This window comes from Cyanistes caeruleus, chromosome Z, assembly GCF_971803275.1.
Source record: "Cyanistes caeruleus chromosome Z, bCyaCae1.hap1.1, whole genome shotgun sequence".
Taxonomy (NCBI): Eukaryota; Metazoa; Chordata; class Aves; order Passeriformes; family Paridae; genus Cyanistes; species Cyanistes caeruleus.
Window position 1 is genome coordinate 8294965 of NC_141732.1, and position 24248 is coordinate 8319212.

General features: G+C 40.5%; 1 protein-coding gene and 1 long non-coding RNA gene across 4 annotated transcripts in view; one reads left to right on the forward strand and one right to left on the reverse strand.

The window, feature by feature from the left end:
• MCC (MCC regulator of Wnt signaling pathway) overlaps positions 1–24248 on the forward strand; it is a 186802-nt gene that overhangs the window by 158377 nt on the left and 4177 nt on the right. For both annotated transcript variants that reach the window (XM_023944976.2, XM_023944975.2), the window contains 4 exons: positions 6890–7124; positions 12753–12959; positions 13931–14028; positions 23729–23851. In XM_023944976.2, coding sequence (XP_023800744.2) covers positions 6890–7124; positions 12753–12959; positions 13931–14028; positions 23729–23851 — 663 coding nt within the window. The remainder of the gene's footprint in view (positions 1–6889; positions 7125–12752; positions 12960–13930; positions 14029–23728; positions 23852–24248) is intronic.
• LOC147648075 (uncharacterized) lies at positions 9088–24034 on the reverse strand. 2 transcript variants are annotated; one of them, XR_015280574.1, is made up of 4 exons: positions 23928–24034; positions 21857–22833; positions 21548–21652; positions 9088–10230 (listed from the first exon to the last, which is right to left on the reverse strand). It is a non-coding gene; the product is annotated as an uncharacterized LOC147648075 (long non-coding RNA). The 2 variants fall into 2 exon arrangements; XR_015280573.1 differs by lacking the exon at positions 9088–10230 and having other exon boundaries at positions 20500–21652.

The window sequence follows — 24248 nt, forward strand, 5'->3', positions numbered from 1 at the left end:
TTTTAAAGGGTCATTTTCAGTTTTTCAGAACCACCTTAGTGTTTTCTTCCTTGTGAGATATGTGGCGTGTAGTCAAGGCATAGTAATTTTTTTTCTTGAAAAAATTTCAGGCAGTTTCCAGTATTAACAGGGAAAAATTAGGGGGAGAGGGATTGTTTCTGTTTCAGTGTTTGCTTTCCTAGACTTGCACTGAAAGTATTTAGTAGGAATGTAATCTCTACAGCCCTTGCTTGCTTTAGCAGAATTTCTGGGAGGATATGAGGATAAGAATCTGTGTTTGTGTCTGTGTTCATTGGTGGTCAGCTGTACCTGTGTCTATATCACCATGTTGGCTCAGTAGATAAAGTTTCAGCAGAGTATGCTTAAAGTGGTATAGGATTTAAAATTTCATCAGGATAAACTATGTAATGAATGTGAAAACGCAAATTTAATGTTTTTATATGAAACAAATGTTTTAGCTTGAGCCATTATTATCATTGCAGTATTTTTTTTTTCTGGTGTGGAGCAACATATTGTGCTGAATGAGGTAACTTCTACAATTCATTTTAATATATGTGGAACATAGGAGATAAAAGCTGTTGTCACTCACCCAGAGGGCACACAGCAAGTCAGGAATTTGTGACATGGGCACCCTGATCTGATTTTCATGTAGAGATTGTTGTTCCACCCCCATGCCCAAAGTAATTTATCTTTGCTTAAGCATACATATCAATGAAAACATTTTTTAAACTTCAGCTTGTCCAGAAAATATAGATCTTTCCTTCTATTGTGTTCAAGTGACACGTTAAGTGAAAACATGTTAGAGGTGTTTTCAAATTTTTTCTTCCTGTGAACCCTGTCTCAAAGGAGAGGAATCCCTTCTTCAGCTTACAGACAACATGGCATTGTGTCAGCCCATTGATGGAAAACCTGTCCTGGTTCAAAAGGCATACACTTTCCTATATTTATATCACAGAACCACAGAAGCATCAATCCGGTCCAGCCATCACCCCAGCACTGACGTAACCACCCCTAAACCTTATCCCCAAGTGCCACATCCTGACACCTCTTAAATACTTCAAGGGATGGTGACTGCACTGATTCTCTGGGCAACTTATTCCAATGCCTGACCACTCTGTCAGTAAAAATTTTTTTCTACTATCTAATCTGAAACTCCTCTGGCACAATTTAAGGTCATTTCCTTTCGCCTCCCGTGAGTGTTGTGTGAACCACCCACCACTTGGGGGCCACTGTGAAAATATTTTTACAGTATTTGATTGAAACATACTTTGAATCTGCAAAACTGATTTTTCTTGCCTTTGATGTTTCAGTGTTGCAGGCTTTTAGTTGCAGATTTGTAATGCTACCTTTTCCCTTTGAAACTTAATTAATGAAGTGGCTGGTAATAGGATGATGCAAGCTATCCTTTGCTGAGACTTGTGACAAGTTACTAATTCTCCCTGATGTTTGAAATCCTGTAGAATATGGATGTACAGTGGAATTGTTGACCCATCTTGGGCTTTGAAATTTCAGATGAGATTCTGAATGTCAAGTCACTGAACACATTACTGAGACTAAGTGCTTGGTGGGCTACTAGTGATGAGCAGTTTTTTACAGAAAACTGTAAAAGAGAGCAACTGACATGAAAAGAAATCAAAGGCAATGAAAGACCATCTAAATTCACTTGACTGGCAGCAGCTCCACAATAATGTTGCCAATTTGGTTTTTGAAAACAGGAATGGGTTTGCAATGTAATTGGAAATCATAATTATTTTAAATGGACAGAGGCTAAGTATAGAATATACACTGCCAACAAGGTCTGACTGATTGCACCTTTGGAAGGAAACAAAAGGGAAGATGCCCAATTGTAACACTGACTGAAAATGGTGTGTTTTATTCCCTGCTGTGCTAGTAAGCCAAATCTTAGATCTGCGTTCATGGGAGGACAGATCTGGTCCCTCATATGCAAAGGCAATTCTTTTCAGTATTATTAGTGTCACAAAATATCTGAACTCAGTCAATGATAGGAATATATCTCTTGTCAGAACCATCTCAGTTTTCAGCTATGTTGGTGACAGACAAGATTATTTTGGCTGAAGCATGCAAATAAGTTATTTGGAAATGTTCAAATAGATATCTTGGTGTTACCTGTTGTCGTGGTTTTAAACCAATAACTAAGAAAATTACTTACTTCTTGCTGTGAGATATGGATTAGAACAAGAGCAAAACAGGCATACAACTTAAAAGGGAAAAAAAAGAAAGTTTATTGACAAACCACAATAATAAGAACACCAGAATAAACTTCCAGAAAAACCTTTCCATCTCTTATCTACCTATTATTCCCTTGTTCACATGACAACAGAGACAAAAACTCTGGAACTCTGGTGGTTAAAACAGTCTCAATTCTTGCTGGTCTTTTTACCAGTCTTTATAGAGAAACAGAAGTTTCTTCCTGTTAATTTATGGAGTTTCTCACAAGAAAACTATTTTTGTTATAGTTTTCTGTTGCCCTAATGTTAGCTGCTCAGAGCTGCTATTATTAGAGTTCACTCCTCCCATTTTCACATCACTCTGAAGTATGTATGGGCCATGAGTCTAGAGATAGCATTTTTAAGGATAAGTTATTCAAAGGCAAAAAAAAGTCTTCTTCATCTGTTTCTGTGAGCTTCACCAGAAAACAGTTTTCTCATTGCCTCTCAAGGCTTCAAATCTCTCAACAGTTTTCTCATTGCCTCTCAAGGCTTCAAATCTCCCAGCACTTCACTATACCATAATTACTCTTTACTCACATTTACACTTTGAACACTATTCCTCTCTAGATCTTATATCATGAATTAAAGGAGTTCTTTTCAGGACTTCATTGTCCATCTCCATAGTTTTAACAGAAAGATATTTCAGCTTAATTAAAGCATCTTCTTAATTCTCTACCTTTCCTGAAGCTTCTTTTCTTTCCTGTCACTGGTAGTTTATAAAGTCTCTTTCCATGTTGATCACTCTCTTTTTCTCTCTCTGGATAAAAAGATTAATCCGCAAGTCTCATCTGAGTAATAAAAGAGTTAAAATCTTGCCCAGGTTTTTGTAGATGGTTCGGTGATCTCTGCCGAACAGGAGCTGGAGCCGTCTGCGATGGAAAGTTCTTCATAGCTGCTCTGGAGCGTGTGGTCGCTGCTCCAGCCCACTGCAAGTCCAGGGCCTCTCTCTTTCTTCACTGGGCAGTTTCTAGTGAATGTAGTTACAGCAAAACCTGCAGCCGAGCCAGAGATCGGCCCGGCCCGGCCTGGGGCCCGAGGAAAACCTTCCCCAGGCCCCCCCATCTCCCGGCCGGGAGACGGGGCAGGCCCGGCCCCATCCCTGCCCGGCCGCATGGCCTGGGCAGGGACGGGAGGCCTGGAGCTCTGCCACCCTTCACAGCCAGGAAACAAAGAGAGCTCAGAGAGCTCTGCTTTTACATTTTAAGGTAGGGTTCACAAGTTGATCCCACTTTTCAATGGCCTAAACTGCTGTCAATTCCCAGCAATGACCGATAATTGGTCAGGAGAAAAGACTCCAAGCACTTCCCAGCAACTCCAACTCCCTTAAAGGTAAAGTAACTCCATGACATCTGTGTAACACTTTGTTGCTGGACTGAAGCAGTCTCAGCAGGAAGCAGGGCAGTTTACTAAAGCCTCTGATTTTAGCTGTTGTTTGTCTTTTGCCTGGTTGGGGTGCTTTTCAGTTTGTCGGGAAGTTACTACCTTCTGGAATTGTGTTGTCCCAGATATCAAACCATGATGTTCAACTGGAAAGATGGTGTTTGGGCTGTGTGTACTGTGGATCAGCTGCATTCTTTAAAGCAAGCTTTAGGTTGTGTGCAGGTATTCAAGCAAGTTCATGGATTCAGTTCTGACAATGTTAATATCAATCCTACCAACTGTATTGTACACACCATTGCTTAATTGCAAATATATTCTATTACTGACTTGATTTTTAACAGATAAAATGATGCTCATAAAGGGTTTTATGGATAAATTTTTGTACTGTGCAAATTTATGGATAAATTTTTGTACTGTGCAAAAACTAACAGAGAAGCATTGCTGAAAGCCTCTTTTATGTTTACCCACTGCATTTTATACACTCAAACTGGTGCCAGCAAATAAGACTGACATTATGCTGTACCAGCCCACATATTTTCCACATATTGTATATGAATTAAAATTAATTTGACATCACCCAGGCATGACATCATTATAAAAGACTTGAGGAATGAAGCAAGTGTGAAGAACATTTCTCTTTTCTTGTTCTGATATAGCATCTGTGAGAATGGCAGATTGATGTTGTATTCCCTCCAGCTGTGATGAAACTGTGATCCTTTCTCTGTCCTTACCTAAACACTTGAGAAATGAAAAACTGCACATCTTTTGCAACAGTTTCCTGTCGTTTTTGGATGGTTGTGTTATACTATAAATGTTTTCCTTTGTCCTGATTGCTGTTCAGAAGGGAAAGCAATATCAGAAATTCAGGATGAGGTGCTCACCAGCTGTCATCCCTTAAAGAGAGCAGTAGTAGACCAGCTCTGTGGCTGTGCAGAGCTGTTTGGTGGGGTTTTTGGGGCAGCACACCCTGGCAGAGTTGCTGGGGAGATCAGAAACACTGCAGTGCTGTTTCTGTCCCTCCTACCCCAGCTGCTTCCAGTCTTCTGGGTGGGGATGCGCTGCTAAATGCAGGGGGAGGGTATAAGTTCTTGTCCTCTTCTGTCCTGGCTGAGATACAAGTTCCTTGCTGAGCTCTCTCCAACTCTTTAAAGAAAAGAAACGTAGAAGAAGAGCAGTTTGCTAGCAATTCATCAGAGGAGCCAACTCAGCTGCAGACAGGCAGGCAGGCAGCCAGGACTGAAGTAAAAGCAGCCTGAGTATCACTGGCAACAGCCCAGACAGCCTTCCTCAGTTTGGACTGCACTCCCCTAACACATATGTGCACAGCTGTGGGTCTTCAAGAGCCAAAATCTGTGAATGTGCATGGAGTATGGGGTCCAGCTCAACATAACAATAAACTTTCAGCATTTTTTTGCTCAGGTGTCATTTGCAGCAGGATGGCTGGGTTTTCTTACCTTTTCAAGCAAAAACTGAGATGAGGTCTCTGTGCCCCAAGATTTGAAGACTTTTAAAGCTATCCTTCCTGCAACAACAGCTGTTTTACATTTAATCCAGAAAATCTCTGCAATTGCAGTCTTCGGGTGCTGAGGAAGAAACTTACAATATGACTTCAGTACAGGATTAAGTACTTTTCACATTGTCTGTCATTATTTTTATATAAATATCTAATTCAGTAAGATGCCTTTAGGCTCAGTAAAGCAGGATTTATTAAGTGTTTCACAGTTTTCTAATCAAGAAACAGTATGAACAAAAATTTGTTTCAGCCTGAGGGTGTTTCTATGTATATAGGTACTGAATGCTCTTAAGTTCCATTTAATGAAGGAAATGGATGAAAACAAAACACCAGTTCACAGTTGTGTCGACCATGGCAGGAACCTCTTATCCCTCAGAAAAGTAGGGAATAATGTGAAATTAACACAGAATTGTAGTAAAGAGCTGTAATGCAATATTTCATGGGAGGGAGGATTTTGAGAAATATTCAGAGACCTGCCAATTCTCTATCTTCTCCAAGGCTGTGCTTGGAATTTGTGAGAAGATGAGCAATTATTTGAAGCACTTTAAAATCAATGTAGCTTTAGCTGAAGTAGAACCAAAGAACAAAATCAAGCCTATCTTGATAGGCTTCCCCTTTGCACATGCATAATATTTTAGGACATCATCCTGGCTTTCACAGCATCTAGCGGATGGGACATTTTTCTTAGTACAAAAATGTTGAACAGCAGTGCAATTTGATACAGAAAGTGATTTATTCCCCTGGTGATAACTGAGATCATCTAGCATTCCAGACAGGCACAGTTAATGGATGACTTATCCCTCACCCTGCAGCTGATTACAGGACCTCAGGAGACAGCAGGCAGCTTTGAGTGAGGCTGTAGAAACAACTTGGCATTTTATTTTCCTTTTAGTGTTATTGCAACTATATTCAGCCCTGGAATGCTACAGCTGTGTCAGTCTGGGCCTGCAGCAGCACTGGCATGCGTGGTGGTGGGTAGGTAGCACTCAGCCACCATTGCTCTATCGGCATTATTGCCCCTTTCTGCAATCCCTGTGTAAACACTTATGGGGCAGAGTAATGGGCCCTCATTTGTTCAGAAGATACAACTAGACCTTGAAGTCTTTTATAATGACTTTTTATTAGAATTCCTGCTATTCTGTGGGTTAGTTTGAAGTCACTTTAGCCTTGAAGGAATTTCAGTATGCTGAGGAGTTCACCTTCATGTGAACTGAAAGTTCTCCTGGCATCTGCCAGTGGAATTTTGCTCAGGTTGATTCCTAGAAGTATCCATTAAAATATCTGAGGTGATAACTGGTATGGTCATCAGCAGAGATAGATCAAGTCTGGGTTCATTCTTTTTTTCTTAGCAGATCCTTCTTCTCAAAGAAGATGAATACTCAGTGTCTGAGCAGCTTGCTGTGCTATGTTACTACTAAGAACTCTTAAGTAGCTTTTTTTTTTCCTTTTTGAATAAAAATCCCACACTTTTTTTCAGAAGACACCATTTCAGTTGGTAATTTTGTTACACATCAATAAATATCTGGCTTTGCAGAGAAGTTCTCACATGATACAATTTTCTCATGCTGCTTAAAGAGTTAATTTCTTTTCTGAACTTCACACACCTCACATTGCAATGTCCGGTCCATACTTCATCTGTGTCCTTTGTGTGAACTTTTAAGATGGAGATGCATTAATGAGGTATTGGGAGGGTGTTTGATGTAAAAATTAAGATTTTTTTTTTCAAACTTTTTTTTTTTTCTAATACCATTTTTTCTCTTTCCAGTACTACCAGCTCAACTGCAAGCAGTTGTGACACAGAATTTACAAAGGAGGATGAGCAGCGGCTGAAGGATTACATCCAGCAGCTGAAAAACGACAGAGCAGCAGTGAAACTGACAATGCTGGAGCTGGAAAGCATCCACATTGATCCCCTTAGTTATGATGTTAAGCCACGTGGAGACAGCCAGAGGCTGGACTTAGAAAATGCAGTCTTGATGCAGGAACTCATGGCAATGAAGGTATTTAATTCATAACCAAGAGGGGAGCTGCTCTGCTGGCAATGCCCCTAAATCACAAAATGTGCTCAGTCACACACATGGGAGGCTCTGATAATGGTCACTCGGTAATTAAGGATAACTTTGTTGTAACACATAATCTGGACTGAAAATCCAGTAGTCAGAAAGTGACAGAAGGCAGTGCATTAACAGTGATGAGCTATGTGTGTTCTGAATTGGGAGGACTTCATCTGTGTCTCTAAACTTGGAGTGCTCTTCTTGACAAACCAGATGCTCTCTGTGAGAGTTATGGCAGCTGAATTGCTCAAGGATGACCAAAAAACATGATTCAGCACTTCCCAAGAGACAGTTCATTACTTATGAGCTTGCAAATGTGCATCATGAATATTTGTGAACTGAAGCAGAACAAATTCAGCTGCTTTTAATATTGGTGTGGGAGGAGGAATGGTCTGTCAAATGTCATCCTTGATGCTCTCTGGCAGTTGGTCACAAGTCCAGAGCTGTTCTAGGCATTGTGTTGCAGCCTGTACCTCAGTTCAGAGTCTCAGCAAAGGTGTGTTATGACTTGCATTAACAGAGAGCTTTGGAGAGAACCCTGGTTTATATGTCCAACTCTAAAGATGTGATACAGAAAAGCTGATCTTTACTGACCAGGTGTAGAGCTTACATCGTTTTGTCTTCTGTATTAATTTTGAGAGGTGAACTAAAACACTGGAACATACCAAAGGCAATACCAGGTGTATGTCTGCATTCAGAATTTGTCTGGTTTTGGTACAATTTAAGTAAGTTTAATTTCTGTATTTTAGCAAGTGCTAATTTAGCCAACTGATTTCAGACATGTCAGGTGATGGTACTGTGTGGGACAGCAAATCCTAATAATTTCACTGGCTTCTAAAGTTATAGATTTTTGCTCAGATGTGCTGCTTCTGGCTAAGTGGTAGCCAAGTGTTGATAATTATGTTCTTAGTGGTGCTGCTTTTCCATGATGACAGATACAGTTTTGCAATAATGCATTCATTAATCGGACTTCAGAAAACATTGCTTACTAGCAGTTGGGAGATGTAAAATTATGTTACTTGTTTGAATACACTGTGGCAAATAGCAATACATTCCCCATAACTAAAGCCTGCAAGATGTACTGTAAGATGTTGGTAGATAATTAGATGTGTATTTCAGATATCACACTTCCTCCCCCTTTTTTGCATCCAGATCTTCCCTGAAGTCTCTTGTACACCATTCTTACCTCTATTTTTAAATTTTAACTTATTTGATTTTCCTAATTTTATTTTAATTTAAAGGTAAGGGCAAACTGCAAAGCTGTATCCCTTGTGAGTAGTGCTGTTGCCTTCTCTGACTGTCAGGATCACCACCAGTTATTTCTGGTACACTTTTGAGTGCTGGTAATCCTTCTGTTCACACAACACTTGTTTTTGACACATGGCATCCATTTGGCTGGACCTGGAACATTGGGTTTTCACTGTAGGAATTGCAACTAGAAGAAGAAGATTTTCTTCTTGATTGGGTTGTGTGTAGTGAATAAAGAATACACACACATTTTGTATAGGTGTCTGAAGTTACCTTCAGCCCTTTGCAGTACAGAGAAACTGATAGTACTGTTATTCATTGTAATTTCTTGTACTTTGTTGGAATTCACAACTGCAGGAAAACCTTATGTTTCTGAAAGAGACATTGTGAAAACTCATATTTGTCAAATGTCTTACCTGTCAGCTTCCATAGTTGTTGCTCAGGTCTGTAATACAGCTCCTCATCTGTTTGTCAAGCTAGAACAGAGCTGAACCTAAGATCCCAACACATTTTGGCTTTCTGAGTATATTTTTTGTATCAATTATTTGAAAGGTGTATCTTATACAGAATAGCATATGCATATGCCTACTTTTGAGGCAAACAGAGAATTTGTTTCCTTGCAGTATTTTATTTAACTTGAAGCAGATGGACTGCAGTAGACTTCATCGTTTAGCATTTTTAATTTGCTCCCTCCCTTCCACATACTTAGCAAGGGTGATACAGCTGGACCAAGCTACTCAATGATTTCCTGTGTTGCTGGGTCTTACAATCTCCTGCTGTCTTCCCAAAACTTGGTTCTGTGTGGGAATCTCTGCTGAATCTTTTGGCACCTGCCATTTCTGGTGTCCTGTAAAAACTGATCCCTTCATTGGTTTGAAATACCTTTACAACAGTAGTTCTTTATTAATTATAAAGACGGTTTGAGGGTTGTTTCTCTGCTGCCTGGGTTTGTTTTGTTTTGTTTTTTTACTGATCCAGAGCATAAGACATAGTTGTCTGTCAGTACTAATACAAAATTCAATTCTTTGCTTCAAGCAATAATTAACCATGTTTCCAAATACATTCTAGTCCCTGGTTTGTCATCATTCAGTGGTCTGGTCTTGCTTTGAGGTCAGTTGTCATGCCCCAGTTAGCAAGGAGACTACTTCTGATGGGTGTAAATAATTCTTGCTTTACAGCCTTTCTGCATTTCAAAGGACTTAGTCTAGATAAGAAGTCTCAGCTTTCTACACTGATAGTTTTTCCTCTTTTGTGTACAGGTGTTGATAATGTTGCTCATTAAGTGCTTTGAGACTACAGTCTTTCCGTGGAAAATGTTGAGAAATCCATTGTCCACCTTTGTTACAGGCCTTCATGCTCTTACAGATTTGAATAGTGAAGTACAGTTGAGTAGAGTATGATATTTATCTGCTCTGATGTTTGTTGACTTCTTACGACTTTCAAAACTTTTTGCAGCATTTGAGTCGGGTATGACCAAATGTAATACTGATTTTGAGTTTGAGAATTCTGTGGTGCTTCTGATTATTTTAAATCTGAAGTTTTTAATTTGCATTTAAGTTTTTGCCAAAAATCAGGATTACAGTATGACTGGAAGTACAAAGTATTCCTCAATATTCACTTAATTAGTCCCAAAATAACTGAAGCTTGTGAATTTGGATGGATTGTCTAAGTCTTCTGCAATGCCCTAGGAGAGGGACACCTGCTGCCTCCTCCTTCAGGGTTTCATTTAGTGAATGCCACTTGTGCTCACACTCTGAAGATTCAGGTGTATTAAACTGCAAAAATGCTTCACAGCAACCTGTAGCTGGAAGAAAAGGGAAATAGTAAATATACAAAAGCACTGTCATTTCAGTTAAATTTAGATGCAGTCTTTAGAAAAGTTATTTTCATGGAAAAAATTGCTCTAAGTAAACCTGAACTACCTGAATTTTCCCAAAATCGCTGCTGCCACTCTGCCTCACACATTGCATGTGTCCATACCACAATCCTCAACTGCATCTGAATTTTCAAGTGTCTTCAGCCTTTCCATTCCCTCCTGTTCCTTCTCTGTGAGCCTAAGACATTTGCTGACACAAGCTTTTTAACTTTTCCCGTGCTTTGCTTTTGCTTCTTAACTTCCAAGTCACATTGTTTTGACATGCGAAAAGTAACATATGGGAGGTGCATGATATGTCTTCTGGGACAGGATGCAAACTTCTGAATTCATATATGATGATCTAAGCTTACTGTCTTCATAAACAAAGGAGTTAATCATTGATCCTCAAATTTATTTAGAGCTTGGCTATGTTAAAATAAGTTAAAGTTATGAAAAATCTTTGCATGATGAGAAAAACCTGTTCCACAGATTCATTGTTGTAGTGGATAAATTCACCTTTTTATTATACTAAATAGATGTCCCTTATTTTTGGGCTGAATTTGCCTAGCTTTATCTTCTAGCCAGGAAAGATCTTGTCATGACTATCCCACACAGACAGCCAAAAGTATTTTTTATTCATATAAGTGTCAAAATACTCTGCTCAAATTACTTTTCAGCCTTCACTAAGAAGGCTAAGTAGATTAATGACTTTAGAAGTAGAGGCTTAAGAAGTTAAATGCATACACTTGAGTATATCAGACCATCCAGTTCAACTCCTATAACAAAATTTCCCCATCATTTTTATTAGTATTATTTACATTTTTTACTGTTGACGAAGGCAATTAATGGTAAGTTTGCCTAACAACTAAATTTGTGTAACTCACATTGAATGAAACTGGTTATACTTCTAACCTTCAGTTCACAAACAAGCAGATGAATAAATCAATTACTTTAAAGCTCATAAAAACCTTTCCAAGCCCCTCAGGGTTTTTAAGATATGGATTTTATTTTTGCATGGTTGGTTGTTCTGAATAAGACAGTGATTACCTGTGATGGTTATGGCTGTGATACACCTGTGTGCACTGCTTACACTTCAATCCAGACAGCAGATTTTTGCAAGATACCCCTGTTATTTTTGTGATTAATTCTATTTATTTGTTTGTTTATTTATTTATTTATTTGGAATTAAATAAATAGTGACTTGTTCATAGGCTGGCCACACAACAAGAAACTTCTTTCAGAGGTGTTTACACAGTGAACAAATCTGGAACAGAAATGTCAAACAAGAAAATGTCTGCATGAACTTAGTATTCACCCATTAAGTGACCTAGGGCAAAGCAAGCTAAACAGTGGAAACATGCTTCTAGGTTGTTTTTTTTTTTTTGTTTTGGCAGTCTTTTGCTTGTTTACTGGTGTCTTTAAGCACATCATGTAAATTATGTATTAGTACTATCTCCTTAAAGGTTTTGTGAATATTGGGTTTTTCTGGGTATATAAAATAACGAGGCATTTTGTACAAGAAACATTCCTGAAATGTTGTTAATCACAGAGAGCCTTCTGCTTCAGGAATAACTCATCATCTGCTTTTCAGGGAGTCTTGGAGCATATGCTGTAAGAAGGGTCATTGCTCTCATGTCCTGCTCTTAAAATTCTGCCCAGCCACTGTCAGACAGATGTTAAAACAGAAGTCTGTCCTCAGGCAGCAGACACTGTGTTACAATAGGTGACAGCCCTGTCAGGAGCATTAGGGAAGCAGAAGAATTGCACACGAGAAGGAGTTCTCAGAATTTAGCTTCTTTCTATCAAGTACCAATGCCCATCTTCTGTGGGTTGTATTTAGAGAGGAATATGAGTGCATTTTTCTGTCAAGCTCAAGTTGTGTATACTTGTGTTCTGGCCACCTAGAGGAGGGAAATGATAAGTAGACATTTAATGGTGCCACATTCTGTTGCTCTTTTTGATGTAACCCATTCTATCACAGAGGCTGGTATTACAAGGCAGGAATATATAACCTCTGTGTGCTGTCCTGCTCTCTCAAAGCCCTTCCACTGTAATGAAATGAATTCTTGCTTATCAATAAGAAATTGAAATCTTGCTTTTAGGGAGCTGTTTGACAAAGTCATACACTTCTGCTTTTAATACAATGGTCTCTGAAGGACAGAGTAGAACCAGAGAACCAGCAGCTATGGCAATTCTCTCAGATCCCTGGTAGTCTAATTCTAATTTGCCTCTGAGCTTATTCCTGAAGATAATAAAGGGGTGGCACAGCTCATCATACTCAGAGTGAAGATATATAGGTCTTTTGATAAATATGCAATATGATTATAAAAAGTCATCTGGGTGCTGATAGTTCTTTCAGTGAAAAGAACACTTCAGTTATAAGAGTGGATGAAAATCTTGTTTAACCTCATCTTCCTTTAGGTACCTAGTCCCATGAAGCAGCATGCAATAACACAATGTTTCTTCAACAGGAAGAGATGGCAGAGCTCAAGGCACAGCTTTATCTGCTGGAGAAGGAGAAGAAGGCTTTGGAATTGAAGCTGAGCACTCGAGAGGCCCAGGAGCAGGCCTACCTCGTCCATATTGAGCACTTGAAGTCTGAAGTGGAAGAACAAAAAGAGCAGAGAATGAGGTCTCTCAGCTCAACCAGCAGCGGAAGCAAAGATAAACTGGGCAAGGTCGGGAGTCAAGCTATGTTTCCAAAGTTGTAAACCTGATTAATCAAATCCCTCTCATCCCTATTGCAATCTTTAGCATGTTAGTCTTTCTTCTCTTTGGTCTGTATACAGATCTTTTCTCTCTTCCCCGGTTGTTAGGTGGTTCTTTCCATGCCTGTGACTTGAGCATTTTGCAGAGTTGGTGTTTAAGCATGAGCTAAAACAAGAGTGCTTTGAGTAGCACAAGGCCAGTCTTGCCAAACATACAAGTTGCTGTGGTTGAGCATGTCTTTTGCCACTTGCCACTCACTAGAAACACTGCAAGGAAGTCTAAGCAAAATGCCATTTTCCCATAAACAAAATATGAAAGCACTAGCACTCATTTCTGTGCAGCATTTAGAACATTGTAATGACAATCTCTTTCTCCAAGTTAAATTGTAGTAATTTGAGAATGAAAAATCTTCTCCCCTTAAAGAAAAATAATGCAAAATAAACAGATCTCTGCATTTGCAGTAGTAATTTTCATTAAGAAATAAATACCTTGGAAAACTTTATTTTGTCTTGTTTTAGTGCTGTGTCCCCAGAAAATGTCAATGTCAATATATGTGTTTAAAAACAAAAACCGAGAGTTACATCTTACTTACTTGTTCCTGGCAATACATCATCTGAATTTTTTGATCCCAGTGCTTCTTGGTTTCATGTGTGGTGTCAAAAGAAATATAAGGAAGGCAGTGGCAGTTTCGCACACAATAGCAGAATTCTGCAAGTTCACAGTGAGCTGTGGTGGTTTAAGAAACCATTTAGAGGCATTTGTGAAGTATTAATCTGTTAAGTCCATTCCTTGGTATGTTGATACACTGCTATGTTGCTGTAGCATTGTGTAGTTTATTTCACCTTCCTTTTACAAATAGCTGTGAACTAAGAAGCTTTCAGAATTTTCCCATTAAGATGGTCAGTAATTTCTAATCAGGTGGCTTTTTCTCCTTTCTCAGGAATGCAGTGATGGCACCGCAACGCCGCTAACACTCGCTGAGCTGAGACCATACAGTGAGAGTGAACTGACTGCTGAGCTGACAAATGCACTCAGGAGGTAAGCACAGCTTCCCTCACCAGAAGCAGGACTTGTCCTGAAGGTGCAGCGAAAGGTTTGTTTCTGAGCCTTCACTCTAACCCTCAAGTGGTTTGAAGAGTGATCATAGAATTGCCCTGTGAGAAGGTAAAAGATCAAAGTCCTTCTAATTTTCCTCTTGCTATTGTTCTTCAGCTGCTTTCACATGGTGCTCAACTCCATACTCCTCGAGGTTCTCTAAAATTCAGTTGAATTTTAGAAATAAAAGAAACCCTCAAAATGGCAGTAACAACCACATTCAGGCAAGAGTATGAGACATAAAACAGTGACATGACACATTTCTTGTGTCATGCATAAAGGAAACCTTTAGTGAAGACAGGATTTGAAGTGTGATCTTTGGTTAAGAAGGGTTGCCTCGGGTTAAAATTTGGGTAGGAGTTATGGGAGTGGGAATTGCAGGCGTTTTGATGACTCAGATGCTCCATTTGCCTCCTGAGTATGTAAATGGAGCCACAGTTCAATTACAAATGACATTATGTGAGGCATTAGCTTTCCAATGGGAGAGAAAATGGATGTCTTGACAAAGACATTTGGCTTTTAGCAACAGACAGGTTTTAAGCCTAAGCTTTCAGTACAGTTTTACATTAGCTAGATATTTGTTTGTGCAGCAGTTTTTCCTGCACCAGCAATGTGGTAAACTTCATGACAAAGAAATTCATAGTTTTGATAATGGTTTCAGAACTTGTTCTATCCACCTTTTCCAAGAAATGGCTGTCTGGTATCTAATCTGGTTCTTATATTTAGAACCTGTCCAAAATGCTGCTTAGAATTTTGGCTAGGAAGAGTGTGCTTTGCTTTACTGGTGTTTTTACCTTCTTTGATGGTGCCTTTCCAGCAGCTGTGGTGTTTCATCCCTGAGGTACTTTTTTTCAGTGTGGTGTGCCTATGGACACTTAAGCCTGAAAACCTTTATGTAAAAATGTAAGATCATTACCACTGCAGAATCAATATATCTCATACCATTTGCTCAGTAGTCTGGCAGTTGCTGGGTATTTAGTTTGCAGGGAGCAAAATTCTGTGGGTAAAATAATCAAAACTGTCATTTGTGTGTGGGTGGATAAAACCCATCAACAAAGTAATTTACATAAACATTGCAGAGAGCCATTGGCCTCCCCCATGTTCCCCAGACATAAAGCCCTGGTGTGAACTGTTCCACCAGCATTTTCTCCCTTCACTTGAGCTGCTGCTTCTTCCTGCTCTTGTTATTTGCTCCTGGATTTTGAGAAGATGCCAATGACCTAAGTTAGCAGAGGTTTGAGTATAGTCATGAAATGTGGTTTGCTGACAACTCAGAGAAAACAACTTTGCTTTATCTACTAGGCCTTAAGTTGATTAGCATGGATTTCCAGCCAAGAGCCTTGCAAGTACAGTTTGTCAGGCAGAAATAGAGGAGAAAAATAATCGGATTAAACTGTACATAAATTGTGAAGGCTCTCTCTGTAATGGAAGTATAGCTGTACTAAATGTGATTGCCTCTGCCAGTGGGGCTCAAGCACAGTTCCTGCAAGCTGTGTGGACAGGGTATTTTTCTCCCTTAATCAGTTTGCCAGCCAGATCAGGCTGAAGCTTTAGCCCTCCTTGCCCTAAAGTCTTGTCTCTGCAAGTTAGTTGAAGGTCTGTCTAGCACATGGAGAAAGCTTACTGCAACCTGGTTAGCCACAGCTATGCTAAAAAACACCAGAAGTCCCTAACTGCTATTCTGGTTAAATGGGCCCTCAAATATCACAGTGATATTTAGGCCATCACAAATCCGCAAAAGAATTCTAAAAATTATCAAAGTCCTTTCTCCTCTGCAAGTACATCCTCCTCACGTGCCAAAGAAGTAGGACTAGAATACAGAATTAAAAGTATTTGTCCCACAAGCTGTGTTTGCTGAGGGGTGGGGCTGAAATGAGAAGCAAGTACATATCATGTTCTGTGGTCCAGAGACAGTATTTAAACAACAGTGTTCAGGAGTCTTTCAGAGCTGGTTGTAATTGGTGCATACATCCAGTAATTTGTCCTCCCTGTTGTTTCTCCAGGCAGTAGAGACTGCTGCAGGGGACAACAGCTGCAAGGATAGGGGCAAAAATCCATTTGTTTTTGAATCTGTTTGTCAGAGCATGTGATGTCAATCAGCAGCCCTGCTTTCTGTCCCCTCCTCATCCTGTCATTACAGAGCTCTGGCTGTTCTGTTACTCTGCCCTCTGCTACTTTCCCATTCTGTCCTTCTGTTGCTCTTAAATTGTCAGGTTCTTCTCACTTAATTGAAACAGAGCGAAACCCAAATAAAACAGCAGCACCTAGTTACAGTTTGGGTTCTGGTGTAGTTTGGAAACATTTATTTGCTCATAGTCTGCAAATGACCCTGCAGCAGAGCAGTCTCATCCACAAAGCCAGGCTGGCTTGTCTCTGCAGATGTGGATATTTTTCTAAATCTGGAATCCAGCAGAGTGTTGTGCAGTTTTTGTTGGTAGTGCCCATCAGCAGAAATTCAAGGCAGAAGCAGTTCTTCATCTATTGTGTCATAACATATTTTTTCTAGAACAACTCAGGATTTTCTGTAGTAGTGATCAGCATTAAAACGCCTGTTACCAGCTTTTTACAGAATATAGAATTACTTGTCTTTTATATGGTCACTATGCAAACTGGGAGAAATGTAAATTATCTCTAAGTCCTATGCTGTTAAAGCTACATCTAGGTTACATCTAGGTTAACTAATTTAGAATTTAAGAATTTGGTGTTGCAGGCTAAGCTCACTAATTCAGGCATACCTGTTCTAGCCAAACACAAACACTTTCTGCCAGAGCCTTTAACAGTTTTGTTTTCCCCTCTCTTTTCTTGATGGAATGAGGTGCTTTAATGGACACAAAGCCTCTTCTTCTTGAGTCTGACACATCCATAAGCAAGCTTCTTGGCAGGAAATACCTTACTCTTGTGAGGGCAGAAATGTGTTCTCAGCAACTTCATGGCCTGGTCCTGACACCTTGATGATTGTGCCAGAGGCCAGTTTTACAAGACAAGATCTAGTTGAATAGCCCAGTATGAGACATGTGATCCAGTCTCTGAGGGAAGACCTTAAATGAGTTCTCTTCTTTGCTGGTTTGTTCTGCTCTGCTGGGGCAGACGTGACTTGTATGAGTTTGTAACTTAGTAGACACATACCAGGTTATGCATTAATGCTGGAAAATGCATTACAGGTGGCAGGAGGGAGGCAGTAAGAGTTTCATCCTGCTTTGGAAGGCTGAGGATAATGACGATAGAACTGATCTCTTCTTCTACTAAGTTCTTTCATTCTGTGAAAAATGACCAGGCTGGCAAGACTAAAACTTCTTCCTCTCCCTAGGCTTTGCTACAAATGCTTTGATCCTTGAGGTCCTCCTGTGGTCTCTGAGCTGCTGATAGCTTTTCTGTCTGTGTAGGGTTGTACTTCATTCATATATTTAGAGAATCATTTATAAATCATTAAAATGCTTGGCCAGGAAGTATCTAGCAGTACTAAGCAAGAAACATGGCAGTCAGAACACTTAGACTGACTGTTCAGACCTCAGCTGCATCATTATTTGGCACAAAATTTTTATCCTTGGTGTTTGTGCAGGGCTACATGAATCGTTTGAGTCTAGACATGTTTCAGTATCTCTCTCACAAAGAGTGACTTTCTGTCTGGCAACACAACAAAGGAGCTTTATATTTACTATGTCTGATGACTTCTAAACTAAGAGATAACATAGTGAGTGATGCTACTAATTGTGAAGTCACCATGGAGAGAAGAAATGAATAGCAATCAGCAGGACTGGCAAACAGCTCTTCTGTTATCAAAGAGTACATATTGCACAGAGCTGTGGTCCTGCCTCTCTGGAATGGAAACTGCAGGTATTTCTACTAGGACATAAAAAATGCATCCTACTGCCATAACTTCCTGGTGTCTATTGAGACAGAACAATGTTGCACTCTTATGTCCTTATCCCTGTCTGAAGACCACAACCACGTTTTGTACCAAACTTCTTTTCAGAGAGCAAATGTTTCAATAGAAAGCTGGGCCAAGGCATGACAGTGACTATTTGCTGTTGTCAGTGAGAGAGAAATCAAGCCACCTTCCTTTATTTTAAATTTCCATAAACTTCATGTGATGGCATTTTAACCTTGTTTATTTTCAAGGACCGAACTTAGTTTCATGATAGCAGGAGTCAGTAAATTTCATCATTGAAATTCAGGCCTGTGCTGAGCGTCAGTAAGGCTATCTTAGAAATGGAAATAGAAATGCCTAAAACACATCATACTGTAACCATTCAGATTTAAAATTACCTCTTTAGACTTCCACTTTTATTTGTAAAAGCCTCTTTTTCTTTGACCAAGGTACAGGGCAGACATGCAGAGGGTAAAAGTAGGGGATGACAGGCAGGGGTTTGTGTTCTGGACCTACTGATGACTGATACATCCTCAGCTGCTTTCTGCCAGTGTTTGCTTATTTCTGTTCTCCAATTATCACATCAATTAAATGGGGAGATAAGCAAATTTGAGGCATTTTAGCCAGACACTAGTATGGCTTGCAGTCATCAAAAATTTCAGTCTCATTTTTGTGACTGCAGTACCCTGCTGTGGTTTCCCCTTGGTGGGTGGGGTGGTGGCAGGGCAACGTTTAGCTTCTCACAAGAAGAGAAGTGACTCATGGTGATATCAGGGACAGATTCCTTAGAAGCACCTCAAGTAACTATTTTTACCATATGCCTCACAGACAACCATAATTTGTCTTTTTCTCAATTTTTGACACGGAGTAAGTAGTTCTTACCACCATGTGGTTATCTGAACTGTTGAGCTGCTGTGCACTTGGATATAATTGTCACAGGATGCTCCAAATAGCTCCAGGTCTGGAGAGGTTCCAGGCTGGGCTGGCAAAACTGGGTGGGAGGTTTGAGCAGTGAGTGTGGCAGTCATGCTGCTACCTCCCTCCAGGGCTGTTCGCCCTTTTGCTGCCAGTATGTTGCTTCCAGGACTACACCTAGGCTGTCTCCCCACTGCATGCAACACATGCCTGGGATACTGCCTGGTTTTTGAGATCTGTTCTGAGCATCTTGGCAATCAGCAAAAAAAGCAGTACAGTATACACTAGCAAAGCGGTTTTTAAAGCACCCTTTGACACCTCTGCAGTCCGGAAAGGCCTCCTGTGCACGGGTAGCTGGCAAGCACAGATGGTGCTTCAGCAGGTGAGCCAGCAAAACATGGCATTTGAAGAGGGTGGTTCTCTTGGCATTTGTGGAGCTCTGCTTTGTTGCCTCTTTAAAACATTTATTACATTCTGGTTGTTTCCCTTAGTAGACCAAGCCAGACCAGTGAGGCAGGCATGCATTTGAATTAGCTTGGGGATTCTGCATGCCAGTCTGATGTTATTTTAGACTGCTGATGAAAAGAGAATTTATCTGCATTCCTTTTAAATGTCCAGCTGTTATCTCCTGAGAGGAGTCAAATGCCTAGGAAAAACAATCATGTGTCACCCTGTTCAACTGGAAAAGTCAGAGAGGGGAATGAGGGATGGTGCTGGGCTCACTACAGCAGGAGGATATCAGGGAAGGAGTAGGAGTGTGGGATGAGAGGTGTGTGTCTTCCCTTCAAAGCAGGGGCCCTGCAGATAGCTGTGGATTGTGCAGGAGGTGCTTTCCCTCCCTCCTCTTCCCCACCCCCCGTGGTGGCTGCTCTGCCAGCATGAATAGCTGGGTAACTCTGCCAGGAATCCTCTGTCCCCCTGGGCTGGCTGCTGCTGGTGCTGCTGTGTCAGGGCTTTGTGCCTGCAGAGCTCAGAGGCAGGTGTTGGGCTGAACCTGGTCATCCCACTCCTCGGGGAAGCCGGAATTTGAAGAGATCTGCCCACAGCAGATCTCTTCTGATGGGTAAGAAGATGCACCCTAGGGATGGCAAGAGTCCTCTGCCTGGTTTCATGAAAGTTTCTCAGCTCTTCATTTGGAGAGAACTCATTGTTCCTCTTTTTCTTCAGATTTGGCAAGAGCTGTGGTGCTCTTGACCCCAGGACAGAGGGGTGTTAGCTGGTGGTTTCATATGAAGGGGAGTTAGCTGGGTGCCCTCCAAGCCAGGGCCAGAAAAATTAACTTTCTGCATGCCAGAGAAGGGCAGCTTCCTGATTGCAGCACTGGGGAATTTTCAATGAAATCAGCAAGAAGAGGGAAATCTGGGAAGAATTCTAGCACGTGAAACCTGAACATGTCTGGAAAAGCCCAGACAGGAGAGAAAATATAAGGTGACCTTGCATAAATTACTGTGTGTCAAACATTGTGTCAATGTGTGGAGGCCAAATTTACAGAAATAGTTTCCTTAATGGCCCTGGCAGAATTCCCCACTCTCCAAAGTTGTAGCATTGAAACCAGAGAACATGAGTTAGCCCCTTCCTATTCAGCCATCCTGAAACAAAAAGTCATTGAAAACCACTATGCAACTGCCCACTGAGTGTTTTGATAGTGAAAATACCAAACAAAAGCCTTTATTACCAGCATATTAGGCATTTCACTGAAAATAGTGTTTTTAGCGGATGTTATAGGCTGTAGGCCTTTGAATGCACTCATTCTGAGCTTTTCCCTGGAAAGGGAGCAGTCAGGGATTTCCCCAGCTGACTTCTCAGCAGCAGAGAGCCCTTGTGCTGGAAGTGTGCCATGCCCTCAGATCATAGGCTTGTTCCCTCTTCTGAGAACTTGCTCATTTTCTCTGTGTACACGAAATGTTGTGTCTGTGCAGCCCCAGCTTGCGGTTGCCACTTGGAGGAAGAGCTGTTGTAAGGGGTAGGAAGCTCTGCTGACTTCTGCAATCCAATAGAGAGTGAGTCGGGGGCTCTGCAGAGTTTGTGTTCTCTGAAATTCAATCACTTCCCCTTCCCTCTTCCCAGCAAAATACACAGATAAGTGCTTTCTTGGGATACACAGAGGCCCATATTACACCCCTGGGGCACAATAGCAGCATGAGTTTGCTGTGTCCGCTTCCATGGGAGTTTGGATCTTGGACTCTGAAAGACTGTCAGGCAGCAGCAGGCTGTGCCTACATCAGTAAGATGTTTTAGTGTGTAATAGATTAATATCCAGTGCGTCTTAATTTCCCAGAGTAAACCGTGGTGTTTGCTCTGCCTTTACTGTTGCTGCTGTGTGGCTCCTCAGATATGACTTGTTCTATGAAATGTCTCTTGAAGGTAGGCAGTTTTAAAACTAGGAACAGGTGCAAAAGTAGATACCTGTGTGTTGTTTTTTTCAGATTTTTTTGACTTTTCAGCACATACAATCAAACCACTAATTGCTTTCTGTGAGATTAAGGTTGAGTAGGTATTACCTAGTGTTTTCACTGACTTCAAGACATCATGAAAAGCCGAAAGAAATGTATTTTACTAGTGCCAGTGTAAATTTGAGTCATCTATAGATTTGAAGTATTAGCCACTATTTCCTGTTTGGCTAGATGGTTCAGAACTGTCATCTGAAAGACGTTTAAGTAGCTTGAACAGGGTGCTTACCACTCTGCTGGCTCTGTGCCTTTGACAAGCAGCAAGACAAGGATCTTGTAGACCAAATGTAAAGAAATACAGCTTGATGTTTAGGTGAACAGGGCTGGTTGAAAACTGTGAGTGAAAAAGCGGCAAAAGGATATAATTTTATATAATTTATATTAAATGTTTATATTATATATATAATATATTATATATATATAATATAATATATTATATTATATATATATTTATATTAATTAAATAATATGTTAATAATATATATGTATGTTAATTAATTTATATTAATTAACAGTTACCACAGCAATCAAAGTTTACCATGTATGAAAAGTTCCTCAAAGTCCTTCCACTGTGTATCTTTTCCATGCAGCTTTTTTTACAACAGATGTGAGTGAAGGACTTTAGCTGCAGTGAACTGTGGCTCTACAGGGCTCTTTCCTGTGGGACTGTGCAGTGTTTCCACGATACCTTTTCTTGCACATGATGTTAAGTCAGCCTCACAGTTTTGAGATTTCTCTGCCCATCCAGACACTGTTCATGTTTATTCCACTGGACTTGCTGTTCACATCATCACACTGGAAATGGTGCTACTGAGCCTTTCCCAGAGCCTCTGGATGTAGCAAGCTTTGGATCAGAGAAGCACCAAATTTACCTCTACTCTGTTCTGTCACATCAGTAGTGCCACAAATGCATTAGGTCTGGCCTCTGCCACATCTGATCTTCTTGTTTGAGTCCTGGCTCTTTTTCTTCCTGTTTTCCTTGCAGAAAACAGATTTTGGCTGTAGACTGTGCCGAGCCTTTCTGACTGCTGAGACAGAATATAAAAATTAAGATTTACATTTGGGATGGATGGCAGTGAACTGCAGGGGAGAAGGATTGCATTACTTGAAAGCAGAGAGCGTGTTCCTTCAGTGAAGGGATGTACAGAGAATACTGATGATTCTTCATCAACAAGGGCCCTCTTATGTCCTTTCTAATTTGTCTGGTAACCCAGCACCTGAGTCTGTTGGGATAGACTGCTAACTTGGAATATTTCCCTGGCTGACTTTGTGAAAGCCCTTCTGTTGCTGCTGGAGCTGGGTGCTGACCCTCTCTCTGTTGATAAAAGGCTGCCATATCCAGGCCTTCCTGGGAATTGCAGGCTGCTGAGCTCAGATTCCAGGATCTGTGTGGTCTCTGCAGGGCTGGGATAGCTTTCACAAACTTCAGGGTATTCATTCCCATTGGGCCTATATGGGAGCTGGCAGCTGTCTCGTTTTTGAGGTGAAAACAAGTGTTGTACTCACGTAGCAGCACTGCAACAAAGCAGGAGGGAGAGAGAGGTGGATCACTGCAGAGCAGTTCTAGGCAGCAAAACACAGACTCCATGTTAACATATGAAGTTCCCCAGATTTGATCCCCAGGATTTGATGCCGCAAAATCTGTGTTCCAGCTAAGCCCAGCTCCATGTAATTCTTTAAACATCTCTTTATTGTTGTTTGTTTGTTTGTTTGTTTTTCCCCGCTTCCAAATCTTAATTTTTTTTCTCTGGGCTATCTGTGCAGAGCTTGGGTCACAGGAAAAACTCATGGAACAGTCCTATGTGTGTGTAGGAGTGGGCTGAGCAAGCATCAGCCATCAGCTCTGCAGCAGGGAGCTCCCCAGGAAGAAGCACCTGCTTCATACCACATCCTTACTTGGGAAATGCTTTTTAAACCCAGCTTAATCCCCAGGCAGTAATGCTTGCTCCGGCCCAGAACTTCTGTCTTGTTCACTTTTTCTTTCCCTCATAGAGTTACTTGTAATGTGAAAATATCATAAGATACCTTATTTCCATTTTGTCACACTTCATGTGATTAGCTTTTGGTTCAGAGTTGGCAAGTAAGTATGAGTAACTACATTCACATTTTATTTTTTTTTTTTAATGTATCTTTGTGCTTATTTCTAAGTGTGATTCAATGCATACAACACCATGATCTACCAGAGAAGTTTATTTACTCTGATCCTGAATTCTAAAATGGTGAATGTTATAAATACCATTTTTTTTGAAAAGTTCAATATAAGAACTACCTCTTGTATCATCCCAATAGTAGTAAAGAAAATATTTGCAGCATGTTCAACCCAGCACGGGACAATTGTTGATACACTTCCAAGCTGAAGTGCTATTTCTGTTTTGAAAATAGTTTTCTACCTCCATTTCTTCTGATCCAGGGAGAAGAAACTGAAAGCAAGAGTGCAGGAGTTAGTGAGTGCCTTGGAGAGACTCACGAAGAGCAGTGAAATCAGACATCAGCAGTCTGCAGAATTTGTTAATGACCTTAAAAGGGCAAACAGGTAAACACCAGCAGATGGGTGCACTATTGGTTTATTTTTGCTGTGTTCTTGCAAGGCACTGTAATATTCCACTTACCTTAATGAGATGTTTCAGGATCCTAACGTTCCATCCACATGTCAACAGTCCAAGGTTATAGTTAGAGAAAGAGGGAGGTGTAAACCTCTTGTGTAGGTCACTGACAACTACAAAGTTAAGAATAGAAAGCAGGGAAATAGGTTAATCTCAACTGAGTTACTACTAGTGATTGCACAATTAGAAAAACAAGCAAAAATAAGATTTATTTATCTGTTACTTTATTTTTAACTGCTCCCTATTCTTTGGCTTCAACCTCTTCATTAATAAACTGTCTTGGATAATGACACCTGAGTTCTGTTGCTCACTCAGGGCATGTTTCTT